The sequence below is a fragment of the Leopardus geoffroyi genome, chromosome B4 (assembly GCF_018350155.1).
Source record: "Leopardus geoffroyi isolate Oge1 chromosome B4, O.geoffroyi_Oge1_pat1.0, whole genome shotgun sequence".
NCBI classification, from domain to species: Eukaryota; Metazoa; Chordata; class Mammalia; order Carnivora; family Felidae; genus Leopardus; species Leopardus geoffroyi.
In genome coordinates this window covers 82,528,356-82,551,001 of record NC_059341.1, presented here as the reverse complement: position 1 = coordinate 82,551,001, position 22,646 = coordinate 82,528,356, and the positions used below count along the sequence as shown (strand labels likewise).

General features: G+C 33.9%; 2 protein-coding genes across 2 annotated transcripts; both read right to left on the bottom strand.

Moving 5' to 3' along the window:
• Positions 1-1,893: 1,893 nt before the first annotated feature.
• LOC123591851 (olfactory receptor 6C2-like) lies at positions 1,894-2,868 on the bottom strand. The gene has a single exon (XM_045466491.1). It carries the CDS (start codon positions 2,866-2,868, stop codon positions 1,894-1,896), a length of 975 nt encoding a protein of 324 aa, XP_045322447.1.
• An 11,815-nt stretch (positions 2,869-14,683) lies between these two features.
• LOC123590423 (olfactory receptor 6C2-like) lies at positions 14,684-15,619 on the bottom strand. Its single transcript, XM_045463602.1, has one exon. The coding sequence runs from the start codon at positions 15,617-15,619 to the stop codon at positions 14,684-14,686; it is 936 nt and encodes a 311-aa protein (XP_045319558.1).
• Between the last annotated feature and the right edge of the window lie 7,027 nt (positions 15,620-22,646).

Below are 22,646 nucleotides of genomic sequence, written 5' to 3'. Positions count from 1 at the left end.
AGGTAAGGTAGACTTGGTTTGTATGTTTTTGTGGTGGGAGAGAAACAGCATGTAAGTGGAAGACATTTAAATTGACTTACATGAAAAATGGAAGTAGAAGGGAAGAATAAGGGAGAGAGCTTTCTTTCTTTCTTTTTTTTTTAATTTTTAAAGAGAGGCAACTGTAAGTGCCATGTCCTAGAGATACCAGGAGAGAATCCAAAAGGATGGCCGTTAGGCCTGGATGCCAGAAAGCCAGCAGAAAACTTATCAATATGAAAATTTACTTAGTAGTTTTATGAGCTCTTTTAAGAAAAATTGATGTACATTTTCTGGTGTTCTAATCTATATGCCATTTACTTCATAGAAAAAATTTAACTATTATTTTAATTGCAGCTTTTCATTTGTACTTCCTTTTCAATTCTCTTTGTTTTTCAGGTATATTGATGGTTTGTTTTCTGGATTTCTTATGGAATTGTTTCCATGATATGCTAAACTTAATGGTTAATTTAGCTACATTTTGAGTTTGATATTCATATTATATTTAAGCAATTGAGTATTTTTCTTTAATCCCTCAACTGCAATTACCATTTGACATTGCACTTATAGTTTCATATCCTTTTAGAAAAGCGCTTTTCCTAACTTTTAACATATGTATTCTGTGTAATCTATGAATCTTTTACTTTTAAATTTTCAGCATTTCGTGTGTGTGTGTGTGTGTGTGTGTGTGTGTGTGTGTGTGTGTGTATAAATAACTCCAGGATCCTAGATATAAAATTCTACTTCCATTTAAAACACATTTATTTGGATGTGTATTTATTTTGGTTTTCTTTACTTTTCAATTATATATTATTTTTTTTTGCCAGTACTTTTTTTTCTTTTTCAAGTTTTTATTTAAATTCCAGTTAGTTAAATTACAGTGTAATCTTAGTTTCAGGTGTAGAATTTAGTGATTCATCACTGACATACAACACCCAGGGCTTATCACAGCAAGTGCCCTCCTTAATACCTATCACTCATTTAAACCATCCCCCTGCCCACCACCTCCCATTGGTGCCTTAAAAATTAGTAATATAGGATTATTAGTGAGCTAAATACATTCAGGGATATTACCAAATAAAAATTCCTCCCTAGAACTTGGCCTGCCAAGAACTAGGTGCGCAATAAATTTTAATGTAATCAATTGAAGTTTCCAGCAGCATTTAGATTGGAAGATTGGGAGAACACTTAAAATCAACTATTTTTTACAAGTCCAAGAAAATAGAAGATAAGCTATGTATCTCCTTGTTTGGTTTGCACTTGTTTTATTTTTCTACATTTCAATTTTGTTTGTGAGATTAGAAGTAAAGTCAGGCTTACATTTAATAGAAAATTATCATCATGTTATCTGATTGGGATATTGCGCTGAAAGGGGTTTGTTTGAGGGGAAGGAGGTTAAAGGAGTAAATTCATGTGATGAAAGGTATTAATTTTGGGTGTATTATATGTGTGAGAAAGTTAACCTAAATAGAGATCAGATTACTAGAGTGTATTCTAAGCGAAATAAGTCAGTCAGAGAAAGACAAATACCATATGATTTCTCTCATATGTGGAATTTAAGAAACAAAACAGATAAACATAGGGGAAGGGAAGGAAAAGTAAGATAAAAGCAGAGAGGGAGGAAAACCATAAGAGCCTCTTAACTGTAAGAGAGCAAACTGAGATTTGCTGGAGGGGAGATGGGTATTAAGGAGGGCACTTGTGATGAGCACTAGGTGTTGTATGTAAGTGATGAATCCCTAAATTCTCCTAAAATCATTACTAAACTCTATGTTAACTAACCTGAATTTCAAAAAAACTTGAAAAAACAAAAAAACCCCTCATTAACTTAAAAAAAAAAAGAGACAAACAGATTTAGAGCTTAATGGTTTATGCTTAGCTTGTTATTTTATTTCTGGGCTTGAATATTCTCTTATTTTTCGACACCAATGCAATTTTTTTGAAAGAATCACTGAAAGCTTGTCTCACTTGCTTGTTTCTCAGAGTGTAAATGAATGGGTTCAACATGGGAGCTATGGACGTCATTAGCACTGTCACACCCTTATTAATAGTCACTGATTCCTTTGCTGAAGGATTGACATAGATGAAGATACAACTTCCATAGGTGATGGAAACCACAATCATGTGAGAAGAACAGGTGGAAAAGGCTCTTTTCCTTTGTTGGGTAGAGGGGAATTGTAGAATGGTCTTGATGATAGAAATGTAAGATTGAAGAACACACACAAGGGTCAGAATGAAGGTCAGCACAGCACAGACAATAACCAACTGCTCTATGAGCCATGTGTCTGAACATGAAATCTTCAAGATTGGAGATGCATCACAGAAAAAATAATCAATGACATTTGAATCACAGAATTTCAAATTGAGGAACAAAGTTAGTGGTGGGAGTATGATCAACAAGCCAGCCATCCAACAGCAGAGGACAAGCCTCTTGCACACTCTGTTGTTCATGATGGTTACATACTGCAGGGGTTTGCAGATGGCCACATAGCGGTCATAAGACATGGCAGCCAGGAGAAAAAATTCTGTTACTCCAAAAACATCGGTAAAAAACACTTGAATAACACAAATATTATATGTAATTGACCTGTCACCTGTTGCTATGTTGTATAAATATCTAGGGATACAAGCAGATGTAAAAGAAATTTCTAATAAGGCAAAATTCTGTAGGAAAAAGTACATGGGTGTTTTAAGGTGAGAGTCTACTAAAGTGAGGGATATGATGGTCAGATTCCCAGTTATACTCAATATGTAAGTGAGAAATAGAAACATAAAAATTGGAATTTGAAGTTGAGGGTCATCTGTCAGGCCCAATAGGATGAAGATTGTTACTGTATGATTTTTCATCATTGACTACTGAATTTCATTCAATTCATGTAAAATTTAGAGATATTTTATTTGAATAGAGTGGGATCAAAGCTAGATGGGAATAAACAGTGACTATCAGAGCATACTAATTAACATGTCATTTCTTCTATAAATTAGTAACTGATATTGCTAATACTCTGGCTCCCCAATCCTTTATTTTATTTTATTTATTTTATTTTATTTTGTCAGTTTTGTGATAGATTTTTAAACATTAAAAAAATTATTCTGCCACCTCATTTTGCTTTCTTTTACAGTTTCAATCTGTAGCCAAGAATGGATTTTCTCATGTAATTAGATATGACCCATATTGTAGGTGAACAAAACTATGATTTCCTCTTATGTCTGACATTTCTTCTTTATTTCAAAAGTGAATAAATTTAAAATTTGCTTTATGTCTTTTCTTGAGGATTTGCTCATGATAAAATTTAAATGTATAACAACCAATCGCGGTTCCATCAGGCATTGCTGATCCATCTGTGGCTTGTTGCCACAATAACCAAGCATATGTCTGTTTTGTTTTGTGTTTTAACATGCATATTACACGTTGTTGGGTCACTCCTCTGACTCTTATGTTTCTCTGGTAGTATAAAATTTACACTCAGTGTCCACTGGATACATGATACAGAGAATATTTTAATGCACAATTTATTTGCTACATGTGAAGAAACGTTTGGCCCAATGATATACAGCTGGAAAAAAAAAAAACATATTTTGGTCTGCTTAGTTAAGTATGGCAAACACTCTAATGCCTTGTTATCATTATCACTAAGTTCAAAATCAAATTTAAAATACTGGGGTGCCTGGGTGGCTCAGTCAGTTAAGCGTCTGACTTCTGATCAGGTCATGATCTCACAGTTTGTGAGTTTGAGCCCCGCATTGGGCTCTGTGTTGACAGCTCAGAGCCTGGAGTGCTTCTGATTCTGTGTCTCCCTCTCTCTCTGCCCCTCCCCCGCTTGTGCTCTCTCAAAAATAAACAAATATTAAAAAAATAAAAATACTAAATATACTCTTCACACACCTGTCTTTACTCTCTTCCTTAGCTGTAGTGGCAGCATCATGCTGATTAAGAGCACACCTTCTGTATGTAGCAAGATCTCTATCATTCAATATCTGCCTTTCCTGTCTATGTCTGTATGACCTTGGACAATTTTCCCAACTTCTCAGGCCTTTAGTTCTTTATAAAATTGAGATAATAAGAGTATCTACCATGGAGTGCCTGGGCAGCTCAGTTGTTTAGGCAACCAACACTTGATTTCAGCTCAGGTCATGATCTCACAGTTCATAAATTGGAGCCCCATGTTGGGCTCTGAGCTGACAGTGTGGAGTCTGCTTGGGATCCTCACTCTCTCTCTCTCTGTCCCTCCACTGCTTGCTCTGTCTCTCAAAAATAAACAAATAACAAAAAAAGAGTATCTACCATATACAGTTAAAGTGATTAGAAGAGATAATAAATTTATAATAAAGTCTGATGCATGGTATGAGCTTTATGTGTATCAGCTATTTTTTGTACTCCTGTATATAATTCATGTGACATGAACTCAAAACCACAAAATCCTAAGTGGGATTATGCTCTGTGTAACTCATCTTTCTCTGCATTCCTTATCGTAAGAAGAATAGATTATATTTACTGAGAATTTACTATGTGATAGGTCTTGTGATAAGCACTTTACGTTGATTATCTATCTACCCTCCGCTCCCCACCTTTCTCCTTCTACACTTTGTCTTTACTTCCCAGCCTCTAAAACTACTCAGGTTCAACTACTTATTTGTGATTTTCACTTGCAGCATCACTTCTACTGAGAAGTCTTCTAAACTCTGTGTTAATTGACCCTTATTTGTGCTCCCATAACACATAATTGTTACTTCCATCTTAGCACTTATGGTGAGAAAGTAAGTTTGTTGAAGTCAGGGACTGTTGTCTTTTTTTCCAGATTTTTAAAATGTTTGTTTATTTATTTATTTATTTTTTTTTAAATTTTTTTTTCAACGTTTATTTATTTTTGGGACAGAGAGAGAGACAGAGCATGAACGGGGGAGGGGCAGAGAGAGAGGGAGACATGGAATCTGAAGCAGGCTCCAGACTCTGAGCTGTCAGCACAGAGCCTGATGCTGGAGTCAAACTCACCAACCACAAGATCATGCCCTGGGCTGAAGTTGGATGCTTAACCCACTGAGCCACTCAGGTACCCTGGCCTAGGATTGTTGTCTTTTTAATGGGATAGCTATCAAAACTAACAATCCTACATTTATAGTCAATGGTGAGACATTGTTGTATAAATACATATATGTTATCATTTGACTACATATTCAAAGCTATCTTCTGTCATATTTGGGTTTCATCTTGTAAATTTTATATGTCCTAGTATTTAACATTGAGGATTTTTTTTTGAATTAGAACAGTTTTTTTTTTTTTTAATGAATGAAGTCATGCATACCATGAAACTGTCACCTCTTTGTTTATGTTATTACCTTCCATGCTGGCCAAACTATTAACTGACATCTCTTCCTTGCTTTAGCTGTCAAACAGATAAATAGTTGTATTTTTCTTGGTATCTGTTTTGCTTTCTTGAAGAATCTGTCAATAAGATATTGAAACTGGAGGTCAAGGAATTTACATATTTGAATAATTTTCACAAACTTTTTATATTAAAATATATTATAAATATTTTTACATTTCTATGATATAAATGCACTTAATTCTATTTAATTTCAATCTATTTTATTTGTGTAACTCCAAATTTTAAATACCTCTTCATTTTTGTAAGTTATTTCAAAAATTTACCTATATTTCAATAGCTTTATGAATGTACCACAAATTTTAAATAAATTTCCAACACTCTTATGTATCTCTTTATTTTCTACAAAGGTTAAAATGTTTGTGAAAAGCAGCTTTTTTACCAAGGTATCATCTATAAACTTTGTATTAGTTTCCTTCAACTCACTCTGTGACTGTTTAATTATATCCATGCTAAAATTACTACATTGCATCAAACGCTTTTTTTTCAAGATTATTGACACTTTTATTTTATAAAAGCTGTGGTGCCATTGGGTCTTAATTCATACAGTTTACACCATGAAATATTCACCCCTTCAGCTTCCATTTAAGACTTTCATTCTTCAGATAAAGATTTCTCCCCCTAAATTTTCCATTTATGTCTCTTTAGTGCATATTTTCATATTTTAAAACTGGAGTTTAAAAACTCTAATGTTTGCATTGGCTTCATAGTTCTATAGTTTTTCCTCAGCTATCAAACTTTGTTTTACATATATATATATATATATATATATATATATATATATATACACACACACACACACATATTGTTTTACATATACACACACACACATATATATAAATATAAATATAAATATAAATATAAATATAAATATAAATATAAATATAAATATAAATATAAATATATATTAGTTTTGAGCTGGTATCTCCAGGATTTGAGTATTTCTTATAAAAATGAATAGAAAGCAATATGCTTTTCAACATCCTGGTAAAAATCAATCAACTTGTGTTGTGATTGACTGTCATTTGTTCCATAAAATATTTACTTTCTCCAGAGATTCGGGCAGAATCATCCTCACTGTATATCCACTTTCCACAATTAAACCCCAAGGTTTACTGTCCCTGTCATTGGAAAGAAGAGATGACATTGACTTTTTTTTGAAGAGATTTGATATTCCTAGGAACTGAAGGGACACACTATAATAACTACAATAAATAATTAAGTGAAAAGATACTCTTTTTAGCCTTCCTAATGTCCTTAATCCATTATTTCTCACTCCAGTGTCTCCTAAAGCTTTACATGGTAACATACTCTTCCTTGCACCCTCCAGGTGGTAGCTCTTGTTCCAAAATATTTTTCCATTTATTCCATTCCTTAATGCTGTTTTTAAGAGTCAAGGTTTAAGAAAGTAGTTTTCATCTTTCAAAGACTTTTGTACTTCAAAAAAGTGCTAGGATAACTAACTTTGTCAGTATTATTATATAAATTGTCATATCAGTGATTTTAATGTAGACATACAGTTTCTCTTTAAAGAGCAAAATGAGTGTGTGGCAGAGATAACTTCACCGCATATTATCTTTATGTAAACTACAAAAAGCAGCATTAAAAATATATGTCAGAAAGATCTGTGGGTCTTTATATAATAATTCAAATATCATATCTGATTTTGGTAAACCACGTCATTTGCTTCTCAGAAAAGTGACATGCAGATTTATCAAAGATGAAAGTAAATGGCCATTTTACTTACCCTCTGAGAGTTAATAATAGCTTCAGTTGGTTACTTAACGATGAGTCCTAAAGGCTACTTTGATGAAGAGGATCTATTAGAAAAGGTTTCTGTGGAATTTACTTGGTTCTCAGCTTATGACTCTACTTACTCTGATGCTTTGGGAAGGCTTAGAACTCCTTGGGTTTTTTCATTTTCAACACACTGAGAAGATTTTCGGACCAAGAATTTTGGTCCCCTTTATGCCTAGGAAATATTGTCTAGCTCTCTCTTGGTTGAGAGTAAAATGTTAAACTATTTCCCCCACTTGCTTTGAAGTCATTGTTATTATGACTTCTCTGGAAAGGATAAGAGGCTTTTACAGTATTAAAATTTGTATTTGATTTATTTGCTAAACTTCAAACTAAGTAGTACACAACTGAGTCCTTGGTGACCCACGATCAAACATCACTAATTAGCCTTTGTAATGAATTTGGGCAAAAATCCTAAAAGATGCAGCAGTGAGGGCAGTGTCCTCAGAGATACAAAGACAATAGCAACAGGCAAAGGTCAACATAACAACAGTAAAAAACCAGATAGTCAAGAAGTAGGCTTCTTTTCCTGAATTTCTTCCCTAAAATGTATAGAAGATGAAGATCACAACTCTATCCCATTAATCAAATTTTCTCAATCATTAAAAAGGATAAAACAGGAAAATACTAGAAAACACAAAACAACTAATTCTTTTTAGTATTTTAAGGAACTATATATATATGAATATTCAAAAAATAAAAATACTATTTCCATCTTCACGTTTCGGCACTTCTTTAGATGTGATCGTATGTAGATTCATGTAAAGATAGTTTTCTTTTAATTCATGTAAAGATATATTTTCTTTTCACAATAAACTTAATTGTTCATGTCATCATATATAGTTTTTACATCAAAAATTTTTTTTAAAAAGTTTATTCTGAAAGGGAGAAGGAGAGCACATGTGTCAGTGGGGGAGGGGCAGAGAGAAAGGGAGAGAGAGAATCTCAAGCAGGCTAGATGCTCATTGCAGAACTGGAGGCGGGGCTTGAGTTCATGAACTGTGAGATCATGACTTGAGCCAAAATCGAGTTGGACACTTAACAAAGTTGAGCCTCCCAGGTGCCCCAAGATACGTATACTTTATTATCACAATAAACACCTGGTTTGCTCATTCACTACTGCTTTTCATTTTTCATAGTATTTCCTTGTATTAATCTGTGCACTTAAAAAAAAAAACTTATAGTATATGCTCAAGTAATTTCTTGAGATGTGTATTGTAATGGTAAATTTTCTTTCATCTTACAATAATATATGACATATCAAAATTTGTGCAATATGGGGCGCCTGGGTGGCTCAGTCGGTTAGGCGGCCAACTTCAGCTCAGGTCATGATCTCGCGGTTTGTGGGTTTGAGCCCCACAAGGGGCTCTTTGCTGACAGCTCAGAGCCTGGAGCCTGCTTCGGATTCTGTGTCTTCCTCTCTCTCTGCAACCCCACCCCCCCACTGCTTATACTCTGTCTCTCAAAAATGAATAAACGTTAAAAAAAATAAAAAAAAAATTTGTGCAATATAGCAAGAGCATTGTTTAGAGGGAAATTTTATTTTAAATATATAATTTGGAGAATTTAATATATTGAAAAACCAGTGACCTAAGCATTCATTTTGAGACTCCAAGAAGAACAAACTAAGACAAAATAAACAGAAGGGAAACATAATAATAGTTTAGATCAGTTATATAGAGAATAAATATAATACAAACACAACTACAAAATGTTTTTTTTTTTAAAAGATAAACTTCTTGTAGGTATAGTCAAGAAGGGAAAGAGAAAAAAATGGAAATTATCCAAAGTGACAGTGAAAAACAGCAACATCAATAAGATGTAACAATTATTAAAAGAATAATTAAGTACACCATAAAGAACATTAGGCCAATAAAATAGTTTACATAAAATAAACCTATTAGTTTCTGTTAAAACAACTGAAAACATGAGATAGGAAAAAAATATAAATATTCCAATATAAGGCAAAATTATTGAATCCATAATTAGTAATATTCTCACAAAGAAAATTCAGGGCCAAATGGCTTCAGTAGTAAATTATTCCAAAAAATTAAAGAAAAAATTATACTGATTTTCTATAAACCAATACAGAGAAAAGTAAGAGGAAGGATAATGCTCAACTTGGTTATGGGGGCATTATAACTTTCATGCCAAAATTGGAAGGGATTTTGCAAGAAGTTAAATTACAGGTTGATTTTATTTCATAATAATCATAAAAATCCTTAAATATAAATTATCAAGTTAAATAGAGTATTATACAGGAAAGGATACATATAACCATAATGTGAGGTTTGTTACAGAAATTTTAGGTTGGTTTAACCATTGAAAATAAATATAATCTACCACATTAGTGGAATAAAAGGGAAAAATAAGGTCATCTCAATACAAGAAAAACATTTGATAAACTGCAGTTCTCATTCATTATTAAGTATTCTCAGCAAAGTAGGAACGGAAACAAAGTTTGTTTGATGAAGGGGATCTAGAAAACATGTTATCTATTTATTTTTTTATTGAAGTATAATTGACATACAATATCCTGTTATTTTCAGATATATATCATAGTGATTGAATATTCTTACACATATAAAATGATACCCATGATAAGTCTAGCTACCATACAAATTTATTACAATATTATTGGCTATATTCCTTATGCTGTACATTACATTCCCATGACTTATTACTGGATATTTGTACCTTTTAATTTCCTTCACCCATTTCACCTGTCACCCAACCCCCGGCCCCTGTAGTAAACAATAGTTTCCTATATCTGTTAGTCTGTTTTGGTTTTTTGTTCATTTATTTATTTTTTTATTTATTTATTATCATTTTTATTTTACAGAGAGAAAGAGCACGTGAGTGGGGGAGAGGGGCAGAGGGAGAGAGAGAAAGAGAATCCCAAGAAGGCTCCATGTTCAGTGAGGAACCCAATGTAGGGCTTGATTCCCCTCTCTGCAAGATCATGACCCAAGCCAAAACAAGAGTTGGATGCTTAACCGATCGAGCCACCCAGGCACCCCATTTATTTTGTTTTTTAGATTTCACATATAAGTGAAATCATACAGTATTTGTCTTCCTCTGTCTTTCTTATTTCCTGTTTTATAATACCCTCTAGGTCCATCTATGTTGTCACAAATGGCAAGATTTCATTCTTTTTCATGGCTGGCTAATATTCCATTATAGATATTATTTATAATATATATAATATATATTAAGTGAATATGTGTATATAACAATTGTATAGATGAACACTTAGCTTGCTTCCATGTCTTGGATGTTGTAAATAATGCTGCAGTAAACATAGGGGTGCAGTATTTGTTTCTTTAAGTTGGTGTTTTTGTTTTCTTCAGATAAATAACCAGAAGGAAAATTGCTGAATCATGTGGTAGTTGTATTTTTAATATTTTGAGGAACCTGCATACTGTTTTCCAAAGCAGCCGGACCAATTTACATTTCCACCAACAGTGTACAAGAATTCCCTTTTCTCTACATTCTCACAAACAGTTGTTACTTTTTGTCTTTTTGATAATGATAGGCAACCTGAGTGGTATGAGGTAATAATCTCATGTGGTTTTGGTTTGCATTTCCCTGATAATTGGTGAAGTTGAGCATGTGTCTTTGGCCATCTGTGTGTCTTTGGCCATCTGTATGTCTTTGGAAAAATGTCTATTCAAGTTCTCTGTCCATTTTTTGACAGGGTTATTTTTTTTTTTATATTAAGTTGTGTAAGTTTTTTATATATTTTAGATATTACCCCCTTATCGGATGTATGGTTTGCAAATATTTTCTCCCATTCAGTAGGTTGCCTTTTTGTTTTGTTGGTTTTTCCCTCACCATGCAGAAGCTTTTTAGTTTGATGTAATCCCATTTGTTTATTTCAGTTTTTTGTTGCTATTGCCTGAGAAGACTGGTCTCCCCCCCAGAAATGTTGCTGAGACCAATATCAGGAGTTTTCCTCTAGGAGTTGTATGATTTTACGTCTTACATTTAAGTCTTAAATCCATTTTGCATTTAGTTTTGGAATTGGTGTAAGATAGTGGTCAAGTTTCTTTTTTCTTTTTCTTTTTTTTTTTGGCACATGCTCTCTAGTTTTCCCAACACCATTTAATGAAGACTATCTTTTCCCTAGTATATTTTTGCCTCTTTGTCATAGATTAACCATGTGTGTGGGTTTATTTCTGGGCTTTCTATTGTATTCCACTGATCTTTGTGTCTGTTTTCATGCCAACACCACCTTATTTTGATTATTAGAACTTTGTAATATAGTTTGAAATCAGGGCGTTTGATACCTCCAGCTTTGTTCTTTCTTACTTCCTTTTTTTTTTTTTTTGTCAAGATTGCTTTGGCTACTTGGGGGCTTTTGTGGTTCCATACAAATTTTAGGATTCTTGGTTCTAGTTCTGAAAAATGCCGTTGGTATTTTAATGGGGATTACATCTAATCTGTAGATTGCTTTGAGTAGTATGGACGTTTTAACAATACTAATTTTTCCAATCTATGAGCATGATATAGTTTTCCATTTATTTGTGTCTTCTTCACTTTCTTCAATCAGTGTTTTATAGTTTTCAGAGTACAGATCTTTCACCTCCTTGCTTAAATTTATTCCTACATGTATTATTTTGAATATTGAAAACTTTTCTGTTTAGTTGATGAATATGACAGGATGTCCACTCACTCTATTGCTATTTATCATTGTATTAGGGAGTCTAGACAGGCAATAAAGAAAAGAAAAATAAATATAGTAACTTGTCATTATTTGCATATGATTTGATTATGTGTTGACATATTTAAAAGACCTTACAGGTAAATTTGTGAAGGTTGCTAGACAAAAATCAATATTCAAAAACAATAGTTATCTCTAATACTAGCAACAATTAGAAAATAAAAAATTTAAAAATTCATGTAAAATAACCACATGTTATCAAATGCTGAGGAATGAATCTATCAAAATACCAGTAATATTTCCTTTTTAAAAAATTTAGCCTTTGGTTATTTTTTTAAAGTAAATTTATTTTTGAGAGAGGGAGAAAACATGAGTGGGGAAGGGCAGGGAGAGAGGAGAGACAGAGAATCCCAAGAGGCACCACACTGTTAGTGTGAGCCCCATGTGGGGCTTGACCCCAGGAACTGTTGGATCATGACCTGAGCTGAAGTCAGATGCTCAACTGACTGAGCCATCCAAACACCCCAGAAATGCCAATAATATTTCTGTCAATGATGTGTAAAGCCTCTATACACTTAAAACCGAAGTATTTTTGAAAGTAAATAAATATACAATTGGGACTGGCCTATACCATATTTTAATGGATTAGAATTCTCAATGTTATAAAGATATTAATTTCCCCCAAATTGACCTACCGGTTCAAAGCAATCGTAAAATCACTGAAGAGAATTTTTTAATTGTAGAAATTGCCAAGATTTTGTAAAGTTTTATGAGAAACAAAGGGTTGATAAGAGCAAGGTAAACTTGAGGAAGTAGAAGACAGTTTGAATTACACTACTCAATATGAAAACTTATTATAAAGCTACTATACACAGATTATTATATTATTGATTCAGAGATAAGCATATCAATGGAGTTAAAAATGATGAAACCTGAAAAAGATTCACTCACATAACGATTGATTATGACAAAATTGTCACTGAATGCAAGGAGAAAAGGGCAATTTTTTCAAGAAATAATTGTTATTTAATATTCTTATGGAAAAAGAATAGTTTCCTATCTCAAACCATTGAAAAAAACAATTTCAGGTAGGCCATTAACCTTAATTTGTAAAAACTGTGAGTGAAATTTATGGAACATAGTTACCTATTTTCTTGAAAATACTTTTTTGCTGGAAGTGTTTCTCTGGTGAGGCTTCCTTGAATCAAAAACAGAATTTTGGGTCTAATTAACAGAATTTAAATTCTGAGTCCACTACTAACCAGCACTGCTTAAATATCTGAAGCATTCCAGTTGAAATGTGATGTGAGTCACATATTGAATTCGGAATTTTTTAGTAGCCATATTATAAATAAATTAATGGTATATTTTTATGTAATCAAGTATATCAAAATATTGTTTCAATGTGTCATCAATACAAATTTATTTTTGATCTGTATCACAATCAAGTTCCTTGAAATGTCATTATAATTTTGTTTTATACTTGCTTGTTTCTCAAGGTGTAAATGAAGGAGTTCAGGAAGTAGTTCCGAATACAGGAAGCAATGAGAACTATCACGCCCTGATTAATGGCCACTGTTTCCATGCTTATTGTTTAATATAGATGAAGGTACTGGTTTCATAGGTTTCCTCTGAGTTGTAGTCATTTCTGTGCCTAGTTTAGATACATTTCATGTTATTTACCTGTTTTCACAATCTTCCTAATCATTTTAGTATCTCAAGATCCAATGTATATATTTATAGATAAAGGTATAGAAACAAATACAGAGGCAGATATATAACCATTTTCCCTACAAATTTACTTGTCTTTTAAGAACTGTAAACACTTTTAGTTCAAATTAAGCTGTTAGTCTGTGATTGCTTTCAGGATTCAAAATTGTAGGAGCCTACATGTTATAATTCAGCTTCTGCATTAAGATACAAACATTTGTCATAGCTTCCTTTTTTTTTTTTTCGCCTAAAGATATTTTTGTTGTTGTTTGTAATTGTGACAGGTGAAATAAAATTTATGTTAAGGCATTTTAAAATGAATCTGAAAGGCCATTAAGCAGGTGGGCGTGTGCATATCCTCACCAGGTAGAACCAGGAACTTCTGAACAGGGCCAAACCCTAAATACTTCAAGGACTCTGCAAGAACATTTATAACTTGCTATAGTAATGGATTTTTACTTAGTGTTGGCCTTAGCAATCAGTTATGTTTAGCCAAGATTAGTTTTCTGCTGCCAACACCAATCAAAATTTTTGAAGACAATTTTTATAAGCCTTCCCTTTTTGGTTTTAAAACCCCCTGACTTTTGCTGCCTAGCGGGATATTACTTGGGTTGCTGCCCAAATCTGTGTACTTGAATTGCAAATTTTTGATCCCAAATACACCCTTTGGCTTGACTGTTGCCTCCTGTCAATTTTAGGTTGACAGTGATGTGAATAGTTTATTTAATGCACTGGTCACATATCTCTTCTAAAATGTAAAGCATTAGGGGCAAGAAATTTTCAGGTTTTCTATTCTATCTCCAGGGCTGAAATGGTGTCTGGCATCAAAAATACTCTTGAAAGCTAGAACTGGAAAAGGCAATAAGCACAAGTACTCTATCCAAAATATGCAATGAACTTGTTGGTTCTGCTTATTTTGTCTTATTTTGTTTGCAGTTTTGTAAAGTCTTGTTAAGATGTGAGGTCTGTCTTTTGTTTCTTAGAAATGTATTATAGTTTCTTTTTAAAAGAGCTTCCCAAAATAGTTTCCTTGCCAAGAGAGGTATGACTTAAAAATCTAAAGGAATATACTTTTTATGAAAACATGATTTCTCTACATTAGCAAATTCCATTACTTCTTTGAGAATAATGCAATTCTCTTGATTGAGTCTTTGAGAGCTTGTTTTACTTGCTTGTTTCTCAAGGTGTAAATGAAGGGGTTCAGCATAGGAGCAATGGATGTAATGAGGACTACCACACCTTTGTTACTAGCCACTAATTCCTTTGCTGAAGGCTTAACATAGATGAAAATGCAACTTCCATAGGTGATGGAGACCACAATCATGTGGGAAGAACATGTAGAAAATGCCTTTTTTCTTTGGTGGGCAGAAGAGAATTGTAGAATGGCCTTGATGATGTATATGTAAGATAGAACTACACATATAAGGGTCATAATAAAGGTCAACACAGCACAGACTATGACCATCTGCTCTATGAGCCATGTTTCTGAGCATGATATCTTTAGGAGGGGGGATACATCACAGAAAAAATGGTCAACAACATTAGAGTCACAGAATTCCAGATTTAGGCCCAGGCTGAGCGGTGGGATTATGACCAAGAAGCCAGTTGTCCAGCACCAAACGATGAGTCTTCTACAGACCCTGTTGTTCATGATGGTCACATAATGCAGGGGTTTGCAGATGGCCACATACCGATCATAGGACATGGTGGCAAGGAGAAAAAATTCTGTTACACCAAAAAGATCAGTAAAAAACATTTGAGTGACACAGTTGTCATATGTGATTGTCCTGTCTCCTGTTGATAAGTTGTACAAATATCTGGGAATACAAGCAGAGGTAAATGAGATTTCTAAGAAGGAGAAATTTTGTAGGAAAAAGTACATAGCATTTTTAAGGTGAGAATCTATGAAAGTAAGGGAGATGATTATCAGGTTCCCAGTTATACTCAACATGTAGGTGAGAAATAGAAAGATGAAAATCATAATCTTCAGTTGTGGATCATCAGTTAGTCCCAGTAGGATAAAAGTTGTTACTGTGTGGTTTCTCATCATTGACTTCTGACTTCAATCTGCATTTAGAATTCAGATATATTCGATATGCACAGAGTGGTAATTAATGGAAGAAAAAACTATGCAAACAAGCACATGCACTTAAAAAAAGTTTTATATACAAATATTATCAATACATTGGTATCCTAAATTCCACAATTGTGTATTTTTGGTAAGTTCACGAGAGATTTAAAAAAATCAGAAAAGTCGATATTACACTCCAAAATATTGTGGGTGCTTCCTTATCATTACATCTTATTCACAATTTATATCTTATTTTAGTTAGGCCTAGGATTTGATTTTCCCTACAGGTAGATTTGACTGCTAATGCTTTGTGAGATCAATTTGTCCCTGTTCACAGACTGATTCCTAAAGCTAAATGTTAAACTTTCATTACCACCATCATGCATTTCTTCCAAGTTTGATCCTTGTGATAAAGAACAAATATATCACAAATAGTTTGGGACTCACTCTGTATAGGTTCTCCACATCCATTACCAGATATGTTGAGCTCCAGTATTATAATTTAAAAAATACGTGTTTTCTTTAAACAAGTTCTTCCTTACTGATTTTCCTGACTCTCATGATTTTCTGTGTAAAATCACACTCATTTTCCACTGTGGTACAGAAGTGTTTTGATGACAAATATATTGTATAGAATGATAATATGTAGGTGTTAGGTGTAAAATATATAGGCATGTAAAAATCCTTACAATTTTTCTCAGTTTTCAAACTGTTTAAGGTTGGAGCACATTCCGAAAAACTGTTTCTAATATTACTAACTACAAAAAAATTGAGATTGAACTATTAAACATATTCTTCAAGCATGGCTTGCTTTCACTGTGACTCAGTTTTATCATCTACAGAATGGAAATAATATTTTCCTTCATGTGTACATACTAAGTTAAATGTTAGTATATAAGGTACTTAAAAAGTACATGGCTAATAATGAGTAATAAATGTATTTTAACTATTTTAATGACCTTGTCCAGAATGATTTTCCAGTCATCAATATACTGTAGTCCTGTTTTGTCTTCATGAATCTAATGAAAAAATTTATGCCAAAAATTATCACTTTTTTTTTTGTTTTTAAAGTTTAGCAAATTTCTAAGTAGAATGTGTACTTTCAACCACACAATATTCACAGCATTCTCTCATAACTTAATATCACCTACATGTTTACCTGTCATCTTTTTGCTTTCTAATTTCTATTTCTTTTTTCACTGGTCTCTCTTACGTTGAAATAGTTCTTAATACTTCTTAACACACATACTCTGAGTATTTTCTTGAACTCCTTATCTCTAAAAATGATTGTTCTTTAGTCACATAACCAAATGCACTCCAGACATAAGAAGTCTAAAATGAAACTCTCACATTCTCATCCTATTTCTCCCCGTGTTTTTTTTTATAATATAACTTGTATATTACATTTATTGAGCCTTTACTATATGCTATATACTGAAACACTTTACATGGATTATCTATCTGGAGTAATCTTCCCTCCAGTGATCTGTATTTCCCCATTCCATCTCAGTCTCCAGTCTCCAGTTTTGCTGGGAATGCACATATTTAGCCATTGGTTTTTAATTTTGAGTTCCCAGAATTTGTGCTCACTTCCATCGTGGCATTCAAATTATGCAACTCTTAGGTGACCTCTTATTTATTGTTGCTTAAACTAATGCTATCAATGACTATACACTATCCAAGATTAAATACTCTAAAAATGATGTTCAAAACCCATATTAGAACTTCCACTGCTGAATTTTATACAGTCAGGAAATTCATTTACCAGAGGTGAATGTGACCCAAGTCTCAAAAAAAAAATTGAACTGAAATGACAGAATTTATAATACTTACACTCTGGAAGTTAATCATAGCTTCTTTCTATTAAGTTGTTTAACTGCAACTGTTCTTATAGCTACAACTTGAAAACGAATATAACGTTGAAAACCAGCAAGAAACTTCTGGTCACTACTGGTTGAGTCTAATCTGGCCACTCCTGCAGTAATAGTGCTTGGGAATATACATAATTTCCTTGAGTTTTTATCTTCAAACAATTGTATCAGTTCCCTCACAATAGCTATAGTGCCATCACAAGCCTAGAGAATAGTTTTTTATTTTTATTTGTCTTTTTTAGCTTTTAATCATTGAGAAGAAAAGCAGGTATAAGGGCACTCCTAGTAGCCTTGGAAGAGTTGATGTTCTGAACTATTTTGCTGAGAGAATTTTCAAATTTCAAGCTTGATATTTATTTGCCAAATCTGCAACAAAATTAATAAACGGAGTCCTTGGTGACCCAGATTCAAAAATCACTAATGAATCATCTGTGTAATCATCTTGTATCATCTGACCTTAGGGTAAAAAAACAAACAAACATACCTAACACAGTAGTAGTGGGAACGTGGCCTTTCGAGACAGGAAAAGCAATAGAATCATTTAGGACACTGGTAGGACAAAAGTAACTCTTAACCTAGTCCAGTTTCTTTTTACAAATTCTTATCATGTAAGGAAGTTAAGAGATGATAGATCTCCCTGTCTGCTTTTCTGAATAGTTATAAGATGAACAAATCATATATTAAAACATTTGATTAACTATGTAACAATAAAAATCACGGTGAAAAAGATAAAGACAAATTAGAGGTAGCAAAAGTTAATATTTTGGAAAATATCCTTCCATATTTTCTTTCTTATAAATATATCCATGTTTGTCACGTGTAATAATTGCAAATGCACAAACATTAAAAATACCTCTGTGTTGGGATATACAGATTGTCTCAGCTATTTTATTCTTAGAAATGTGTGAACCTAGGTGTATCTCAATAATTATTGATATGCATCATTTTTTTAAGTTTATTTTTGAGAGAGAGAGCAAGTGGGGGAGGGTCAGAGAGAGAAAGAGAATCCCAAGCATGCTCCGCACTGTCAGCATGGAGCCCGATGTGGAGCTCGAACTCACAAACTGTGGAATCATGACCTGAGCTGAAACTGAGAGTCCAATGCTTAACTGACTGAGCCACCCAGGTGTCCAGTGATATGCATCATTTAAAATCTATTTAATATTAGTCCACTGTTTTAATAACATGAAAGTTTCAACCAACTTTTATCACTATTGTAAACGTATGCTACTTCTAAAGTTTCACCATTGTAAAATATCACTGTATGGATACTTATGATATTTCCAATTACCTTAAATTGTTTTGGCTTCTTTTATATTTTTGCAATCATAAAAAATTTTACAATGATAAAAAATTGTGAAAATATTTTGTACATTATCAGATAATTGATAGAATTGAAAAATTTTCATAATATTGATATATTTCTAACAGCATTTTAGTTTTATTAATATTAGTTATTATAAGTAATAATGTTTTCTTTAAATTAGACGTAAGAGTGTCTTCGTGCATATACCTGAGTCATGAAGGTACATCTTATTTTCTTTTAAATAATTATTACCTTCATTCATTTTTTTTACTTTAATTTTTATTTTTTAAAATTTATATCCAAATTAGTTAGTATATAGTGAAGCAATGATTTCAGTAGATTCCTTAATGCCCCTTACCCATTTAGCCCATCCCCCCTCCCACAACCCCTCCAGCAACCCTCAGTTTGTTCTCCATATTTATGAGTCTCTTCTGTTTTGTCCCCTTCCCTGTTTTTATATTATTTTTGTTTCCCTTTCCTTATGTTCATCTGTTTTGTCTCTTAAAGTCCTCATATGGGTTAAGTCATATGATTTTAGTCTTTCTCTCACTAATTTCACATAGCATAATACCCTCAAGTTCCATCCATGTAGTTGCAAATGGCAATATTTCATTCTTTTTGATTGCCGAGTAGTACTCCATTGTATATATATACCATGTCTTTATCCATTCATCCAGTGATGGACATTTGGTCTCTTTCCATACTTTGGCTATTGTTGATAGTGCTGCTATAAACATGGGGGTGCATGTGTCCCTTCGAAACAGCACATCTGTATCCTGTGGATAAATGCCTAGTAGTGCAATTGCTGGGTCATAGGGTAGTTCTATTTTTAGTTTTTTGAGGAACCTCCATATTGTTTTCCAGAGTGGCTGCACCAGATTGCATTGCCACCAACAATGCAAAAGAGATCCTCTTTCTCTGCATCCTCACCAACATCTGTTGTTGCCTGAGTTGTTAATGTTAGCCATTCTGACAGATGTAAGGTGGTAGCTCATTGTGGTTTTGATTTGTATTTCCCTGTTGATGAGTGATGTTGAGCATTTTTTTCATGTGTTAGTTGGCCATCTGGATGTCTTCTTTGGAGAAGTGTCTATTCATGTCTTTTGCCCATTTCTTCACTGGATTAATTTATTTTTTGGGTGTTGAGTTTGATAAGTTCTTTGTAGATTTTGGATACTAACCCTTTATCTGATATGTCATTTGCAAATATCTTCTCCCATTCTGTTGGTTGCCTTTGAGTTTTGCTGATTGTTTCCTTTGCTGTGCAGAAGCTTTTTATTTTGATGAGGTCCTGGCACGACAAACACCGAGGTCAGGGTCCTGAGGGTAGGGGAATGCAAGAAAAAAAAGACAGAAGAGAAAGTTTGGGAGCAGGAGGGTCCCCTGGGCTGATGGCCCAAGTGACGACTTTATTGTTGCTGTACACAATCATTTATGATATAAGACTCTTATGGATCAGGTCATTCTAAGAATAAACAGGTTTCACATGATCACTGCCAGCCAAAACATTTAGTTCTGTGTACCTTGCGAACTTTCTGAACGGGTCACAAGACCTTGTTGATAGATTGCTAGCAAAACACAATTCCCATGTTTGTTTCTATCTGACTCGGGGTAGAAAAAGGGAGGTAGCATTACTGCCAACACCTGCAGACCACAGGCTTCAGGAATTAACTTTCTCAGCCTTGACAAGGCTTTCGTATGCCCTTGAAAGTGGGGGAATGGGAGGGGGAACCACCGGGTTGGCTTGAGTCAAGAGGGAACGTTGCTCGACCCGGTCTCAGCCTGGCGCCGGGGCCTGGCCCCCCACAAGGTCCCAGTACATTTTTGCTTTTGTTTCCCTTGCCTCCAGAGATGTGTTGAGTAGGAAATTCCTGCGGGCAAGATCAAAGAGGTTTTTGCCTGCTTTCTCCCCGAGGATTTTGATGGCTTCCTGTCTTACATTGAGGTCCTTCATCCACTTTGAGTTTCTTTTTGTGTATGGTGTAAGAAAGTGGTCCCGGTTCATTCTTCAGCATGTTGCTGTCCAGTTTTCCCAGCACCAGTTTTCCCAGCTGAAGAGACTGTCTTTATTGCATTGGGTATTCTTTCCTGCTTTGTCAAAGATTAGTTGCCCATATGTTTGTGGGTCCATTTCTGGGTTCTCTATTCCATTGATCTGAGTGTCTGATTTTGTAACAGTACCATACTGTCTTGATGATTACAGCTTTGTGGTATAGCTTGAAGTCTGGGATTGTGATGCCTCCTGCTTTGGTTTTCTTTTTCAAGATTGCTTTGGCTATTCACGGTCTTTTCTGGTTCCATACAAATTTTAGGATTATTTGTTCTAGTTCTGTGAAGAATGCTGGTGTTACTTTGATAGGGATCACATTGAATATGTAGATTGCTTTGGGTAGTATCAACATTTTAACAATATTTGTTCTTCCTATCTAGGAGCATGGAATCTTGCTCCTTGATTGATTCCTTGATTTCTCTTTCTGTTGCTTCATTGTTGGTGTATAGTAATGCAACCGATTTCTGTGCATTGATTTTATATCCTGCAACTTTGCTGAATTCATGAATCAGTTCTAGCAGTTTTTTGGTGGAATCTTTTGGGTTTTCCGTATAGAGTATCATGTCATCTGCAAAGAGTGAAAGCTTGATCTCCTCTTGGCTGATTTGGATGCCTTTTATTTCTTTGTGTTGTCTGATTGCAGAGGCTAAGACTTCCAATACTATGTTGAATAACAGTGGTGAGGGTGGACATCCCTGTCTTGTTCCTGACCTTAGGGGGAAAGCTCTCAGTTTTTCCCCATTGAGGATGATATTAGTGTTGGGTCACTCGTATATGGGTTTTATGATCTCGAAGTATGCTCCTTCTATCCCTACTTTGTTGAGGGTTTTTATCAAGAAAAGGTGCTGTATTTTGTCAAATACTTTCTCTGCATCTATTGAGAGGATCATATGGTTCTTGTCCTTTCTTTTATTGATGTGATGAATCACGTTTATTGTTTTGTGGATGTTGAACCAGCCCTGTATCCCAGGTATAAATCCCACTTGGTAGTGGTGAATAATTTTTTTAATGTCTTGTTGGATCCAGTTGGCTAATATCTTGTTGAGGTTTTTTGCATCCATGTTCATCAGGGAAATTGGTCTATAGTTCTCCTTTTTAGTGGGGTCTCTGTCTGGTTTTGGAATCGGGGTAATGCTGGCTTCATAATGTTTGGAAGTTTTCCTTCCATTTCTATTTTTTGGAACAGTTTCAAGAGAATAGGTGTTAACTCTTCCTTAAATGTTTGGTAGAATTCCCCTGGAAAGCCATCTGGCCCTGGACTCTTGTTATTTGTGAGATTTTTGATTCTAATTAGGTTTCCTTACTGGTTATGGGTCTGTTCAAATTTTCTGTTTCTTCTTGTTTCAGTTTTGGTAGTTTATATGTTTCTAGGAATTAGTCCATTTCTTCCAGATTACCTATTTTGTTGACATATAATTGCTTATAATATTCTCTTATTTTTTCTGTTGTGTTGGTTGTGATTTCTTCTCTTTCATTCTTGATTTACTTATTTGGGTCCTTTCCTTTTTCTTCTTGATCAAACTGGCTAGTGGTATCAATTTTGTTAATTCTTTCAAAGAACCAGCTTCTGGTTTCATTGATCTGTTCTACTGTTTTTTTTTTTTTTTTGGTTTTGATAATGTTAATTTCTGCTTTAATCTTTATTATTTCCTGTCTTCTGCTGGTTGGGGGTTTTATTTGCTGTTCTTTTTCCAGCTCCTTAAGGCATAAGGTTAGGTTGTGTATCTGAGATCTTTCCTCCTTCTTTAGGAAGGCCTGCATTGCTATATACTTTCC

Coding starts and splice junctions, on each gene's coding strand:
- LOC123591851 (XM_045466491.1), bottom strand. CDS start 2,868: ATGATGAAAAATCATACAGTAACAATCTTCATCCTATTGGGCCTGACA.
- LOC123590423 (XM_045463602.1), bottom strand. CDS start 15,619: ATGAGAAACCACACAGTAACAACTTTTATCCTACTGGGACTAACTGAT.